This window comes from Coffea eugenioides, chromosome 8 (assembly GCF_003713205.1).
Source record: "Coffea eugenioides isolate CCC68of chromosome 8, Ceug_1.0, whole genome shotgun sequence".
NCBI lineage: Eukaryota > Viridiplantae > Streptophyta > Magnoliopsida > Gentianales > Rubiaceae > Coffea > Coffea eugenioides.
The window spans coordinates 11,910,485-11,927,324 of NC_040042.1; the positions used below are offsets into that span (position 1 = coordinate 11,910,485).

At 33.7% G+C, this 16,840-nt stretch overlaps 1 protein-coding gene across 2 annotated transcripts; it reads left to right on the top strand.

Annotated features, from left to right (window-relative positions):
- The first annotated feature begins 9,827 nt into the window (after nt 1-9,827).
- LOC113780987 (ubiquinol oxidase 2, mitochondrial-like) lies at nt 9,828-12,552 on the top strand. 2 transcript variants are annotated; one of them, XM_027326800.1, is made up of 5 exons: nt 9,828-10,318; nt 10,446-10,574; nt 11,139-11,627; nt 11,752-11,822; nt 12,148-12,552. In XM_027326800.1, exons 1-4 carry the CDS (start codon nt 9,905-9,907, stop codon nt 11,809-11,811), a joined length of 1,092 nt encoding a protein of 363 aa, XP_027182601.1. In that variant the 5' UTR covers nt 9,828-9,904; the 3' UTR covers nt 11,812-11,822; nt 12,148-12,552. The 2 variants fall into 2 exon arrangements, with proteins under 2 accessions (XP_027182601.1, XP_027182600.1); XM_027326799.1 differs by lacking the exon at nt 12,148-12,552 and having other exon boundaries at nt 11,752-12,053.
- Nucleotides 12,553-16,840: the final 4,288 nt, after the last annotated feature.

Below are 16,840 nucleotides of genomic sequence, written 5' to 3' on the forward strand. Positions count from 1 at the left end.
TGATGGTGGTGATGATTCCGGTTCTTCTTCTCGTTCTCCTCGTTGGAATTTTCAGCAGAATCTCATGGGCAAACGAGAATGCCCCTGCTAATTCGTCGTGCATCACATGTGAGGTTGTTTTCTGTCATTCTTAACTGATGGAATTGATGGAATGACCAATATTTTGCATTTTTGATAGATCGGGGATCAAAAGTTTACTTCTAATTGTTGGAGGACTAAAAGTTCAAGGACCACTGAGACTTATTTTCCATGTATTTATTCATTTACAGACGCATCTTTATTAACACATCCATGCAATCATGTAACATTGTAGACTAGTTATGCATGCCGGTACACAAAAATATGCATATAAAGTAGATAAGTATGGTATTTATAACGAATAATCATCATATTGCAAGAAATCAAGCAAATATACACAATCTAAAAATTTTGGTTCCTTCAAATAAATTTACTTTGATTAAATTCTACATGATTAGAAGTAGTTAAGAAGATTACATTTAAAGGCCGGAGATCTTAATTTGCAACAGATGATGTGTGAAGTACAAGCTATCTACTTAAAATTATCCATGAATCCAACTTCTAATAGTCATCCATACAAGCCTCTATGTAAGAAACTTCTCTTGCTAGATTTGCTTAAACTAGTGAAGTGTTAACCTTGTACCAAGTTCTCACCATGCACAAGTTGATAGAAGAATAGAAGAAGAAGACCTTAATTTGTGAGAACCTATATAGTTTTACCAAATAGAATAGAGAGAGAGAGAGAGACAGAGAGAGAGAGGATTTTTGCTCTCTTTCTTAGGCCGAATTTTCTCCACTTTCTCTCTCTAGGTTTTTACTAAAATCTCACATAATTTGAATTGGTACTATGTCTTTCAAGATTAAATTATGAGTATGAGATTATATATAAACAAATTAGGTGTTCCAGTTCCTGTAGAAAATGCCTATCAATTTTCAAAAGAATTTAGTTTCTATTTTCTAATACTACTCTTGTTTTAGAAGAATTACTCTCATTTACATAATAAATTTTTTAGGTTTAATTTGTTTCACAAATTAAATTATAAATTTTAAAAACTTATCGTTCAAGCCTCTACATGAATATTTTTTAATCTTGCATATGAAACTTTTAATGTGTATAACCCAATAACTTCTCTACAATGTTCAAGCCTTTATAATTTTTTATCTCTCAGTTTTAAAATGGTACATTTTTTAAAAAATGGAATAATTTGATTCTTCACATATGTGAAATGCACCATTTTCATCCCCATTCTATTTAAGTTATATTTGCATCTACAATTCTAATTTTGACCTATATTGAACCTAAGTTCAAAAAAAAATATATTATGGAGATACCTAAATTTGTTCTACGAATTCCAGATTATTATTTTAAGAATTGAAAGTTCTTAAGATCAAGTGTAAACTAGGGATAATTTCAAAAAGCTCCCCTTAGGTTTATGACTATTTCACTAGCTACCCTTCAGGTTTTAAAAACTACACTAACCTCCCTTGAAGTTTATTATCTTATAATATCTAGGTCTAACCAATAATTAAAAAATGATATTAGGAGAGAGAAGATGATATGATTCCACCATTGCCCCTCATCTACTAAATTGTTTAATTAATCTAATATCAACCCAAATATTAAAGAAAACACTAAAATTTGTTGTTTATCATCAAGGAATAAATGACATATGGAAACAAAAATAGTATATCATTCTATATATTTCACTTAATGTAAAATCTAAATTACTCTTTTCAATTACAAACCCATTGTCAAACATGATTAACAACAAATAATCAAAAAAAATTGTAACCAAAATATTACAAAGAGCGATTAATAACATAAAATCTCAATAACTAACCTTAATATGCTGACAAGAATAGTTATGATGTTAAAGTTTGTTCTGTGTAATATTTGGTTGCAAATTTTTTAATTATTTGTTGTTGATCATGTTTAACAATGACATATAACTGAAAGAAGTAATTTGGTTCTTGTATCAAGTGAAAATTATAAATTAATATACTATTTTTTAATATTATACATGATTTGATCCCTGTGATACCCCGACTTTTAGGATAATGCTTTTGTTTAGTCTCAAAGAGGATATTACGGTTTCTTTATTTTATTTTTGTTTTAAAACATTGTTTTATTTTAAAGACTAGAAACCCTACTTGTACTTTAAAACCCTAGTTTACTTGTGACTAACAGGTTGTGTTTAAATCCCTCATATTTGACTCAAAACCCTAATTTTATTCTATGGAATTGTAAAATTCATCACATTTTTCTTAAAATTCCCTTTTATTTGAAATACATTACCTTATTATAGCTATACTACTTATTTACATCCTCAAGGGTTAGAATAAAGAATAGAATTAAGAGTTTTACCCTTAGTTTTATAATTCGGGTAAATTAGAGTTTTCACGTATTTTGGTAATGTGATTAAGTGTGGAGGTTTGTGTACTAAATTTAGTAATTAAGAGTGAGTTTTAGATGAGAAATAATATGAGATTAGAAGTGAGAATAATAAGTTAGTGAATTATAAGTAAAAATCCTAGTACGTGCGAGTTAAGGAAAAACGGGTAGAACCGACGTGCACCGTTTGTTACCGAGTGAGTGCACCACGTGAACACCACTTTATTACCTTAATACCCTTGCTATTAATTGAGTCAAATCAGCCCCAAAATATCTGATAAAGCAGCCGAAAAGTTGGACAAAAAACAAGAGAGAGAAAAGAAAATTTTGACCACCAATCAAATTGTGACATGTGTTAAACTTTGACCAAACCTTTTTCTTGCTTTCTTATCTTTCCTTGGGCTGCATTTCTTCTTCATTTCTGTACATTTGGCTGTGAGAGTGAGGAGAGAAAAGGAGAGAAAGAAACACTTCATTCCATCTTGATTTCTTGCTCAATCTTGCAAACTAACCGATAGATTCACTAAATAATCTATGGAAGTTGCTTAGGAAGGTGGATTGCCATCTTGGAGTGGAGAGTTTTGGTGGTTCAAGCTTCCTAGAGGCTGTTGTGCTTCTCCAATACTAGGTAAGGAAGGTATTAGTTCATGGTTGTACTACTTAATGGTTTACAAGTGAAAGTTATGGTTTGTTGGGTAGATCTCATGGTTTAGTAGTAGATTTGGTCAATTCCAGCTTTGTAGTGTAAAATTTCAGCTTTGCGTTTGAATGATTTTCTTCTTATACTTGCTGTATGGATGGTATATGATGTATATAAGCTTGTATATGAGGTTGTAGTGCTGGTTTCAAGCTTAAAATGAGAGTTATACCTTGAATGGAGCAAATTTCCAGAATATTGGTTTCTTATGGTTCAGTTCTGCCCGTTTCTGTTTGAGTATGTTAGATACCGAACCAGCCTTAGCTCAAACACATGAAAGTTGTAGAGAATGATGTTTTATAGTTTTCTAAAAAATTTCAGCTCAATCGGAGCAACGTAGCCTGTGAAAAGACCGAAATACCCCTGACTCTCATAGGTTTAGTCCAATGGACAATTTTGATATTTCGCAACACTAACCGTGTCTGTTCACCATGATCCGTACTGATTTAGCATTTGGCCAAAACATGAAAGTTGTAGTGTTATGTCTTAACTTTCCAACGCCCCTAGAATCACCTTTATTGGACTTCGGTAGCCTGAGTTATTGTCATTTACATATAGTGCGGTTAAGTAGCCTGAGTGTGAGATTCAAGTTCTGTAATTTGAAATTTTGACCTAGCTACACTACGAACTGGACTGAGTGGTCTCATCAAAGTTGTAGCTCTCTGCCGTAGCTTCTAAATGGTATAAATTTCACCCTAATCCAATAAGCGTAGCTCCGGTTGCGTCTGTTACGCAAAACAACGTCAAATCTGCCTTTTGTTTCCTAACTTAAACTTTATTTCCGCACATGTTCTTAGCTTGATTTTGTACTTGTATGACCTTGAGCCTATTGGACGGCTAATGAAATGAGATTATGTTGTGTGTAACTTTGGGTTTGATTGAGGAAAAGAATGAAGCCATAAATGGCTGGAAAATAGGTAAATACAAAGGGCGTGCTGCCCAAATTTACGCTCGAGAATTAGGTAGATATGCTTGCGACTTGAGTAAGGTTTGAGAGCGAATACCACTTGAACCATCTAGGATATTGCACCTTCTCTTATTGAGGTATATAAGTTAGAACTTGGCCGACCTTGTACCCTTGGAAAAATGAAATTTATGACTAATAGATATATTTTTCTCCATTTTGTCGACCTAAATGGTATTTCAAAGTATAATTGTTTCCAAGTTTCAAAGTCTTAAGAGCGAGCATGAATTTCTTAGAATTTGATAAGTATCTTGAATACTATTCAAACGAGTTGCATTTACTTGATTTTCTTGAAGCGAAACTCCTATGTTTCGAACTCTAGAAAATTTTACATTCGTAAATGATATTTTATCGCAGATTTGGACTCCAACCAAAGAGTTGGACCTGAACGTGTTTTTGAGAGGCACTAGACTTTTGGTGAGTGCTTCCAAATATTTGGTTGAACTTGACACTTGTTTTGATACTTGATCCATGAAAATACATAATACGAGATTTGTTGATCGGGCAAGGGTGTACTTTATCACACTTGCCCTAATATGATATCTACTTATTTATTGTTGCAATTAACTTGATATACTTGTACTTGATTTGTAAGTGTGGAGCGGTAGTATGTACCACACTTTATCCGAGTGGGAGGTGCCTCTCATTCCCGTCTCCATACTTTTATTTTAATTCAGTCGATTGGAGTGTTACCTCATCGACTTTTGGGGACCCCAAACCCCACTGGCTAGTTAATCGAGTCGAGCCGGCAAGGGCTTGGTCGATTAGATAACGAACCATGGGTAGTTAGTAATGTCGAGTGGAATGTTATCTCCTCGACTAATCGGTATACTCGAGTATTACCACCAATATTTATTGAGGATTTTGGGCCCAGTAGGGGGTGTGAATGGTGGACGGAGAGTAGTGTAAGTGGTGCTCTACTGGATTGGTTACTTACTTGAAGGTTGACGGAGTGTCAACTATTACTTGATCAAGCTCTGGTGATGCAATGGGAATTTGGCTCCTGAGAGCCATCCGTATCCTTATACTTTGGAGTGATTATTGTTTATTGGATTATTGTTTCTTTTGAAAACTTTTACACTCGCTCACTTTGAGATTTGCTACTTGAAGTATTATTGCTCACTTTTATGAACTTTTCATGCTTATTACTTTGTTACATGATACTTGCACTTTTAAATAAGAGTTAACTTGCTATTTGGAACCTCACTGGACTTTTAACTCATTCCACGTCATTTGTTTTCCTTACAGGGGGTACGAGCGAGGCGTGAGACGTACAGGCTAGCGTAGTCTAGTTATTTTGACTTTTGGAATTGTACTCACACTAGTACCCGACTAGGGTTGATTGTACTCATATTGTAAACACTTTGAAGTATTTTGGTGTGTAGAAACTTTGTATCTGGATTTGAGCATCAAAGTATATATATTAAGTTGAAATGGGTGTGTTATTTATTTTCTAAGGATGTGCGTTGTTATTTTTTTTTTCTTGAGCTATGAGTGAGTGAGTCCTGGCGAGAGTTGGGCAAGCGGTCCGCCGAACCCTTTGATTCGCCTTAGGGTGAGGTGGGGCTGTCACAATCCCTAATGATGAACAACAAATTTTAGTGTTTTCCTTTAATGTGTGGGTTGATATTAAATTAATTAAATAATGTAGTAGATGAGAGCAATGATGAAATCATATTATTTTCTCTCTCCTAATATTACTTTAAAAATATTGAATGGAGTTAAATGTTACAAGATAATTAATCTCAAGGGAGGTTAGTGTAATTTTTGAAACCTGGAGAGAGGCTAGTGAAATAGTTAGAAACCTCAGCGGAGGTTTCTGAAATAACCCTTTAAACTAAGCAAAGGTAAAATATTTAATTTAGTATTTAAAATTTATTTGAGGTGTTTTCAAGGCACAACAAGAAAATTTCTTCACAATAACAAATTTTGAGTGATTTTCAAGAGTTTTCTAACCTATTTTCTTTTGTTTTTAAATATTTTGAAGTTTTTGTCTAAATGTTGCACTTAAACTAAGGCAATTCCTACTGCAATTAGCTTCAAATGGTAATAGTGCTAGTTTTTGTGATTTTTTTCATGATTTTACACATACAATAACAATATTTTGGCATATTGGTTTTTGTTATTTCAAGTGAAAATTTTATCAAAATTCATTTTTGGGATGAAAATGGTATATTTTTGTGTATGTAAAGGGAAGGGACTAAGGTCGTCATTTTAAAAGTGAGGAATTAAAAATAGACAAAATTAAAATATAAGAGATACATTCTTGTTGTTTTAAAAGTAAGGAATTAAAGGGTACAAGTTCAAATGTGAGGGCTATTTCTGTTGTTTTCCTGTAGTAAAGTGGAAGAAGCACCTTTACAGTCGAATGTAAGGTTAAGATTTTACACTTGTTATGTAGTGCAGCAGTATGGGGAGTAGGGCAGGAACAATTCTCATTACAGCTGTTCGCAAATAATATAACACTCTTTGAACAATTTGTAAGTCTATGTGAACTACTTATAAAATTTCGTAAAAGACATGCAATTATTATGTATGACACCCACACGAATCGTAACAAAATATTATATCATAATTATATTGTAAGATTATGCAAATAATTAAAAAGGAGTTACAATTTATTTAGACGGTGTTACACTGTTCATCAAGAATGAGTGCCCTAGTCTAGGTGTCTGATAATGATGATTGATATTCAAGTAAACGTTGCTGTCCTGTTAGTTATCCTGTAATGCCTCGTTGCCTATTGCGTATTTGGTTTTAGCTGTTCTACTGGTGAGGTGCACAATGCATGCCTTCTGGACAGAAATTTTCCTACTTGTCATGTATATTTGACTTATAACCCTTCTACAAAGTGGGGTACATAACGTTTGGATTGTATTTTTTAGAAGTAAACTCTTAACACTTTCTTAAGATGTGATGGATATAATATAAAAAGATAGTTAAAAATTGTGTTTAAGAAATATTTTCAAAAAACTCAAAAAAATTATAAAAAGAGCAACAATCCAAAATTTTGTTTGAAATGTTTCTAAGCAAAGGTGCATTGTCTTAAAAAAATGCAACTCAGTATTGATAGCAACTGCAATTGGATAATTGGATGATGATAACTTTTCTAATTCTACTCTCAAGTCCTCTTTGTCCCTTTCTCTTTACAAGATTTAGAATCTCCTTAAACTTTAACACTCTAAAGAAGAACATAAAAATTGAGTACATGGAATTATTGAATTCCATAAATTCAAGAGTATTGAGCTGAGATATTGGGATGAAAGTATGTAAACTTAGATTCACTTATTTCTTTCTCAAAATATTGATTGAGCAATAAATAGTCGCGGATTAGATTGTTAATAAATTGAGTGGCCAATAGTTCGGCCAGAGGGCAAACTTTTTTTTGGGTTAATTACACCTAAACTCTAACCTATTGAAAGAATTTTCTTTGAATGTATAATAAGAATTCTTAAATTCGTCTACTTGGTTCTTCATATGTCTGATCAGAGAAAATGGAAAACTCCATTTAATGCAATAAATACTAGATAGAGAAATTTTATCGTATTTGCCCAAAATAGTTTTGATACTTGAAAGTAAATCAACAATTCCTCGTGAAAAACCTAAGACCTAATTTAGTCAAATATGACAACATTGCGATCCATGTTTCAACTCTCAAACTCTCCCCTTTCTCTTTCTTTCTTGTAAAACTTGAAGTCTCATCTCTCAAGTTGGTAGGGCTACAAATGAGGCTAATTAAGCCAAATACCATAGTGTTTAAACATATTTGATTAATTTAATAAATTTAAATTTTGTTCAAATTTGACTTATTTATTTGTTGAACTGAATTTGACCAAACTTTTTATCGAATTTAAATGCTATTGAACATAAAATGCTTTTCAAATATAACTTGACTAATTGACGATCCAATTTCGAACGAACTCTTACCAAATCAAGATCGATTTGATTCGAGTATCAAATAGATTGATTCATTTTCAATCCTCCTAGTTGGATACTTCTTTGTCTAATTGATAATACTAGATTGGTGAGAGACCAATTACTAGACTTGCACTTGCTAGTCTAGTCCAGTTGGATCGACATAAATTTCTTGTGATTACAAGGTATCTCCCTTCAAGCCAGAAAAACAACATAAATAAACACCACTATGTGATAATTTCAATAAATTTCAACATAAAGTTAAATTTGACCAAAGAAACATAAATCCGACGGAGGATGAAGAAACCTAATTTGAATACACCGATCATTTTATATCCCCTTACTTTAATCTTAAAAATTGATAAAAAAAAATTAGCATAAAGTTAAATTTGACCAAAGAAACATAAATCTAACGGAGGACGAAGATGCCTAATTGAATACATCGAACATTTTATATCCCATTACTTTAATCTTAAAAATAAAAAAAAGAGAAAAAATTAGTTTGAAAGCACAAACACAATAAATAAATAAGGATCTGTATTGGACATTTTTCAAGATATATATATTTATATATATATATATATTTCAAATATCATATTTTTTAAAATATTCCCTAGAGGATGTGGTATATTTTGAGCCATCACTTAGCACATAGGCCCTTGTGACCCAGTAGTTGCAGGCTCAGACACGTTACTTGCTTATTTGCTTAATTAGTAATTAATATTGCCTAGTTGGATAATTACAGGTTGTTTTCATTATTTTCCTTTTTTTCTTTCTGTTAAAGAATTATGACAGGTTCAACGCTTCGAACCAACTCTTGGGCCTCACGCAACCTTCCGCAACTTGCTCCCCAAGAAAAACTCAATCCGGCATTCTTTTGAGCTTTTATTATTAAAGAAATATTTCTTGCTCTCCTAGAAACTTCGGAATATTCCTAAATACTCCCCAGCTTATCTTTTTTGAATATTCTAGTCAAATTAAGTTACGGATTAAGATGATAACAAAAAAAGCCCACCTTCTATGTTTAAGATATTTACTCTTTCTTTGGTCCAAATTCCAAATGCATTAAAAAAAAAGGTCCATGATATTGATTTTATTTACTTTGATTTACTTTGCATTTCAACTAGGTTATATTCTCACGCAAATATATTTTTTTGTTCAAATTCAAAGTAGAAACTTTTTAATGAGTGCCCCAATTCATGTCAACTCATTAATACACCCTAATTTCCGTATAATTTATCATTTGATTATAAAAACGCGTACATAAGCTTTTCCAAATCTAGTTTTATATTTTCAAAAAAATTCAACACGAGAGGACTCTCAAGTGTCCAATGTACATCTGTTAGACAACACTAGATACACGGAGAGTTTCACGAGATTTCTTTTTTTTATTATTATTTTATTATTTTCTTCTTTTTTTTCTCCTTTTTAGGGGACAGATTTTACTAGTATCCAAAGTCAAAATTGATCTCATATTATGATACATTTCTAGAGAGAAGTTTTAGAAGTTTTGGTCATCATAAATTAAAAGACCATTTTGACCTTTACCAAACCCTCTTTGTGATGATATACATATGTTAATCCTCAAAACCTTCTAGGCAATTTAGTCCTTTGTTGCATCTCTAGACTATAGTCAAAGAGGGTAGACAATTAAATATATGGTCATTTTCCACAGACAAAAAGGAGAAAAAGAAAACAATAATAGCAACAAAATAATAATACCATTTTCCACCGCCATACAAATTACCATAAACCAACTCATGCACGTGACCCATAAAACCATACTATAAAATCCCCCTTCATCACACAAGGGGGGAAAAAACAAGAAAATTCTACGCCTCAAAAATTTCTTTCCAAAGATCTCGTAAACCTTAAAAACATCAAGAAATCTTGTTCTTCTTTCTCTCTTGAAAGAAAGATGATGAGCCGTGGTGCAACAAGGGTTGCCCGGTCGGTGATCGGCCACATGGGGCCGCGTTATTTTTCCGGTGCAGCCATGGGTCCGCACGACACCAGCTTGGGGAAACTTTTTGCATGTGGAGCCACGGGTTTCTTGCATGGCAATCCAGCTAAGCCGTCGGAGAACGTGATGGTGGCGTGGTTTGGGTATGGAGGAATTGGTTCACGCCAGGCGAGCACGTTGGCTTTGGGTGATAAGAAGGTGGAGGATGAGGAGGAGGTGAAGGCGGTGAAAAGTGGTGCAGCTGGTGGTGCCACGGCCGCGGCGGGTGACGGTGGAAATGGGAATAAGGAGGTTGTGAGTTATTGGGGTGTTGAGCCGCCTAAAGTTACCAAAGAAGATGGTTCTGAGTGGAGCTGGAATTGCTTTAGGGTATGTATGAGCCAAAAAAAAAATGTTAACAAGGGATGAATTTGACTTTTTTTTTATATTTTTGTTCTTTGGGTTTTTTATGTTGGATTTATTTTGATTTTTGATTGAAAATAATATTTGTATGAAGCCCTGGGAGACCTACAAGGCAGACCTGACAATAGATCTGGAGAAAAAACATGTGCCAGTGACATTCTTGGACAAGTTTGCACTTTGGACCGTCAAGACCCTTAGGTGGCCCACCGATTTATTCTTTCAGGTATTTTCTGATAAATTTTTTAATTTTTTTAGCTTGATTTTCTTATTTTTCTCTTAACTGTTCCAAGAAATTTGTAAATCTCAATTGCTAATCTAGATCTAATTCCCTTATTGAACTAAGAAAAAAAAAATATTAGAAGAAAAAGGAAATATATTTCGTTATTCTCATATATTTTTCTAAGGGACTTTTTGTATATCTTTCACAACATAGAAAAAAAATGAGGAAATACATAAAGAGTGTGTGTGTGTCATAAAGTGTCATAATTGTTGGGCGATTGGATCTTCAAAAACCAGAATTTTGAATTGATGGCATGTTAATCAGTTGCAATTGTCCAAGTCAAATGGCATACAATTGATAGTTCAGAGTTGCAGTGGTAACAATTACGTGCAAATTCTTGATGGATGTAATTGCTTGATTGTTTCTTGATGGTCTACCATAAAACAAACAAAGAAATTGAAAAGGATAAAAGGGAAAAAAAAGGAAAAAAAAAAGGATCAAGACATCAGGCAGCAGGGACCTGCAATAATCTCAGAGTTGGACCTAACTTGTTGCAAATTGAAACAGAGGAGGTATGGATGTCGAGCAATGATGTTGGAAACTGTGGCAGCAGTCCCCGGCATGGTTGGAGGGATGCTGCTTCACTGCAAGTCATTGAGGCGATTTGAACATAGTGGAGGCTGGATCAAGGCTTTACTTGAAGAAGCCGAGAATGAAAGGATGCACCTCATGACCTTCATGGAGGTTTCAAAACCAAGATGGTACGAACGTGCACTCGTTTTCACGGTCCAGGGAGTTTTCTTCAACGCATACTTTTTAACATACATTCTCTCACCCAAATTGGCTCATCGCATCGTGGGGTACTTGGAAGAGGAAGCAATTCATTCCTATACTGAATTCCTCAAGGAATTGGATAAGGGCACCATTGAAAATGTTCCTGCTCCTGCTATTGCTATTGATTACTGGCGCATGCCTCCTGATTCGACTTTGCGCGATGTTGTTATGGTTGTCAGGGCTGATGAGGCTCATCACCGCGATGTTAACCACTTTGCATCGGTAAGGGCACTCAGAATTGTGTTATTTCATGATCCGTCATAGTCATGCTCTTCAGATTTTGTTGCCTGCAGGGCAGTGTTAGGCCTTTTCTTGAGGCTTGATTTTGAATTGGATTTTGACGCAGGACATTCATTATCAAGGACATGAACTGAAGAAGGCTCCAGCACCACTTGGTTATCACTGAAGGAAGAGCAGGTCTGGTGATGATACACAAGCAGATGGTGTTTGTCTTGTGGCATAAAAGGCTGAGAAATAATGATATAGTTAACTATTATACTGAACTACAATCCTGACTTTTTTTCTAGAAGTACATATTACAATACAGCACGAGCCAGAGTCTGAGTTGTTTGATAACTTCTTTTTTTCTGGTTGGATTTAAGTTTTTTGGGCAGTAAAGTTGTTATAAAAAGTGTACTATTGTGGTTTTGCTATTTATTTTCAGTTTTATGCATCTTTGGAGTTGTATTACTATTGGATGCTAATATGGTGTTCCATTGTTCTTCTTGTCTCCAAATGGCAGGGTGATGCCCTGCTTACAATTTCAAAATGTTTGGAAAACTACAGAGGCTCAGTATGTTTCCAAACAATTAACATCAATTTCTGCTGCTTCCGCCGATAATTGTATCTGGTAAGAGAACTGGAAGGAAGCTTGCTTGCAATATATGTCACTTTTCAAGGCACAGAAGATTTGCAAAATTGGCAGACTTTTTCCACAAGGAAGATTCTTGAATGTGAGGTTGTTTGACCAATTTGTGCACAAATTTAGGAAGAAAACTTGATCCGTTATATGGAATTTCAATAGGATTATCATAAAAAAAAATGTTGCAAAGAACTTTTCAAGCTTCCTGATAAGTTCTGAGGGGAGACAAAGTTGACGACTGGACAGAATAGTTCTGTCTAACATCTATCAGATGTCTCGTTTCTATTAACCTGAGCCTAAACCATGAGGAGCTATGCCATACTATTAGCTAATTGCATGAAATTCTCTCAGAAGCTAGCCAAGGACGGGTGAATGAGGTTTATAGAAACTATTAGTAATAATTACTAATGTCAGAGCATAAAAGCTAACATGGAAAGGGTTGCAGATCAGGGGCTTGATCAAGTCACGCAGATTGGTTTTTTGCAATATATCAAGGGAAGTTTGGTGAATCTTGTTTGGTGATACATATTAGGAGCTTGATTTCTGGGCTTTTATAGGCAACTGAGCTTATGCCTGGAGGAGAGAAAACAGGGTACACCATGCAGGAACAAAAGTGTATATTGGAGCAATTATAGTCTAGATTTTGATCATTATATTAGGCAGCAAGTCCATAGCAGGGGAACAGTTTTAACATATGAAGACATGAGAGGTTGAATTTTCAAAGGAAGAGGAACAGTTGGCAGGAAAATACCCAAAGCAGTAGCCCCTAAGTCAATTGACTGTTCCCAAAATGAAGAAGCAATGGCTTGAGCTGAAAAGGAGAAACAGAAAATGATGTTGGCTGGCTGTTTCTCAAATTTGCGGTTGGTGTAAGATCAAATAATTGGCTTATATTCTGACCTCGTGAGGCAGAGTCAAGGCTAAAAAGTTATAGCCTTCTAGTCCAAGAATTGGCCGAGAGATCGGCCTGGCTGAAGCCCAGAGAAGTGAATACAAATTTGACCGTGGTTAATAAACTCGGGCGACAAGGAACGTGGCACAGAGATAAGGTCAACGACGTCACTGGTTGGGTCTACCTGTGGACATTAATTTAATACCTATAAATATAAAATAATAATTTTAATATACATAAAATATCTAATAAAGTGCTGTTAGATACCACTTAGAAAGATATATAATGAACATATAAATATTAATACAAGATTTAATTTCATTTTATTATACTTTTACATAAAAAAATAATATAGTCAAATATAAAATAAAAATGTGTCACTTGGTTTTAAAGATATAGCATCATTATTTTATTTTATTTTTTATTTAAAAATAAAATAATTTTCCAACTACTCAAATATTGTCATTTTGAAAATTAAAAGGATTAATCTATAATAAAAAGTAAACAAGTTTATTTAAAAATTATTCAGTTATCAAATAAAAAGTAAGCAAGTGGCAAAGTTTTATGCACATTTAATGAAGATCCAATGTACAAGTCTTACCAAAAATATATATACATTTTGTTTCAAAAATAAAGACTCGATAATTGTATGCATTAATTTTTTATACACTAACAGTATAGTGATTTTTTTATATTAACATTTTTGGATGAATGTCACATGTGCATGATTTAAATTTCAAATTTAAATTCATATTATATGGTCTGATCTAAACCTGCTAATATAACAAAAATTATACACTAAAAGTTATTCTAATTCTATTAAAAAAAGGTCAATTTGAAAACCGAACTAGTTCTCAAATGAGCCAGCGGGTCAAATGGATTTGACCAGATTTAATCGGATCAACTCCTTGTTTGATCAACTAGAGATGCAACTTAGCCTGATGCTTAGGTCACTAGGCCAACAAGTTCAACTAGAAGACGGGTTGGGTTTAATAACTATGGTTTTGATAGCCTCCACATTCAATTCAGATTTATTTATAGAAAAAAAAAGACTTTTGGTAGCACCAAATTGTTTTTAAATAATTTGCTTAAAAGAAAAAAGGTTTGGATGACTAGAATGCAACAAAGGCAACAAATTTAGGTTAGATACTAAGGGGTGAGTGCCCGCACACTGCGCGGGTGTTTGGTGACTGTAGTTGAAAAAGATTTTTCATTGAACAAATAATAGTATATTTTGCAAAGAAACAGTCATCAAATATGACAAAACAAGTTTGGAATTTATTGTCCAACTCTAAAGAAGCTAGAATCTGATGCTTTATGTAAAACGTGTTCAACATCAGTATATAGCATGAGTATTTGTCCGCGCATCATACTTATGAAGTCCTAAAGGTCAGAAGAATCAAGTATGAAGAAACAAAAGAAAGTAGATGTGATCAAACAAAAACAAATAGTAATACAGTAGATTAAATGTTTAAGTTCGGTGGATTTTGAGATTAGGTTTGGTGCATTCAAATGTTTGTACTATAGGCAATTTGAGACTTTGTAGCGGCGGTATGGTGCCTTTATAACCTGAAAGGAACAAAATTAAGACACCTACAAAGATTTTGCAGATTTACGAACAACCACAATCTCAAATTTAAGGATATGAGCTAACACTGCTGCTACACACCAGAAGAACCACCCATATAAACAACAAAATTAAGGTTCAAAACTCACCACAAGCTGAACCACCACGAATAGCTGCAACTGAAGACCATGCTTGAATGCTGAGTAAAAAGGCAACAAAAAAAAATAATCCAATCCCGGAAGCCGAAAGGGGAGAAACTGAAGAATGTGAAAGAGGAGGCATTGGAACAACCATAACCGATGCTCAAACATTAATTCATTAACATACCCACATTTATGGCTGTTAAATTGAGATGTAAATGGCAGAGAAATGGGTTGTTTCCTACCTGAGCTTTAACATTGTTGGGAGTTGCGCAAGTGATTAGACATAAGTTGTTTCAGACAAACGAATATCCTCAAACAGTTATCTTTGTTTTAAAAGTCACACTTCAATTAAATGTATCTATAATACCATTTTAGCAATTACACCAACGTATAAACTTACATGAGTTGTAGCAAAGTAATTACACATTCCATAAATACCCAGTTGTCTCCATAAATCAAAGCTTTAAATGTATCAAAATAAGGGCATTTTAGTCAACATACCCAAATACATGCCGTCCTCAGTTGTACCAAAAAGTTTAAAAAAATTACATAACATTCCACATTTCCAGAAAGCCCCTATCCATGCGATTGAAATTGAAAACCTCTTTTGACCACAACTCATTTTATATAGTATAAGGAAACATCTTATAATCAAGAATAAATTAGCACCTACTAAAGACCAAATTTGCTTTCTTTTAATCTTTTTTTTCATTTAATTGAATACTTTAATTTCATAAATTTTTTCTGTTGGGATTAGTCTTTCAGTTAATGCCAGTGTAAGATTTTGTTCAACAAACTTAGAGGTTATATACATGTGCCATGAATTCCTTTGGTTCTCCTATTTATTATGTAATTAAAATAGAGGGATCGAAATGGAAAACATTTACTATCAGTTTATATGGTACAATATATTTCTAGTCGGACAAGATTTTTCTTTCTTTTTTTTTTTAAGTTGCTAAACAGCTACTCCTAAACATGAGAAGATGAAATCCATAGCATAGAGCTCATTGTCAACTTTCTTAGCAATTATTTTTCTGGCAGGAAAGTTTATTAGGCAGCTTTCATGGAGAGTTGATAATTGTGATCTGTTTATCATGATCCAGCATAAATCTTTCTTCACAATTTTCAGTCAAATTCCAAGCCACATTAACAAAATATATTTCTAACTTCTACTAGTTTTTTATATGATTAATTCAAGGAAAGAACAAGAAATGAGATGAACTCGATAAAATCAAAAATATTTGAAGCATACTTCCATAAAAAACTTCAAGTAAAGGAATATTGTTGAATTTCTTTTGTTACTAAACATGCATGAAAGATGGTGCTGTCAGAATTATTTGCATCCAAAGGTATTAGAAAGGAGTCCAGAAAATACATTTTGTTGGGAGTACTACTCAAAAAGTTCAAATGAGGTACCAAGAATCAATGTGATTAAGATTGGTAACTTATACACGAGAAATAACAATACAGCTACTACTCTTAAGTATCCTTCAGAAAACATGCCATGAAGGGCTGGCAAGAAATACAGCAAAAAGCAGTACACATCTCCATCCATATTCATCTCTGCCTCTCTCACGGTATACTGGACCGCTCTCTTGGAAAAATCCAAGAGAAGGTAGATAAATACTTGAAACATTATGACCAGGATGATAACAAAAGGTTTGTTGATGCATATTAGGGGCCTGATTTTGAATTTTTAGACCACTGGGCATATGCGTGGAGAAAAGGAATCAGGGAATGATATGAATCCAACCGCAATTGGAAGAACTTGTATCCCGCAAAGCCCCTGATCTAGATGAATAACTAAGTTGGAGTTGCGGAAACTCTTGGCCTTTCTAACCCACGAAATTGCAAATCTTGAATTTAATCTCAACTCACAACTTAACAAGATAGTGAACCAATATTTTTGATAGATCACGTGACAATCAATTATGGTTTATTGGTTGATAAGTCGAAAAACACTCAAGAATA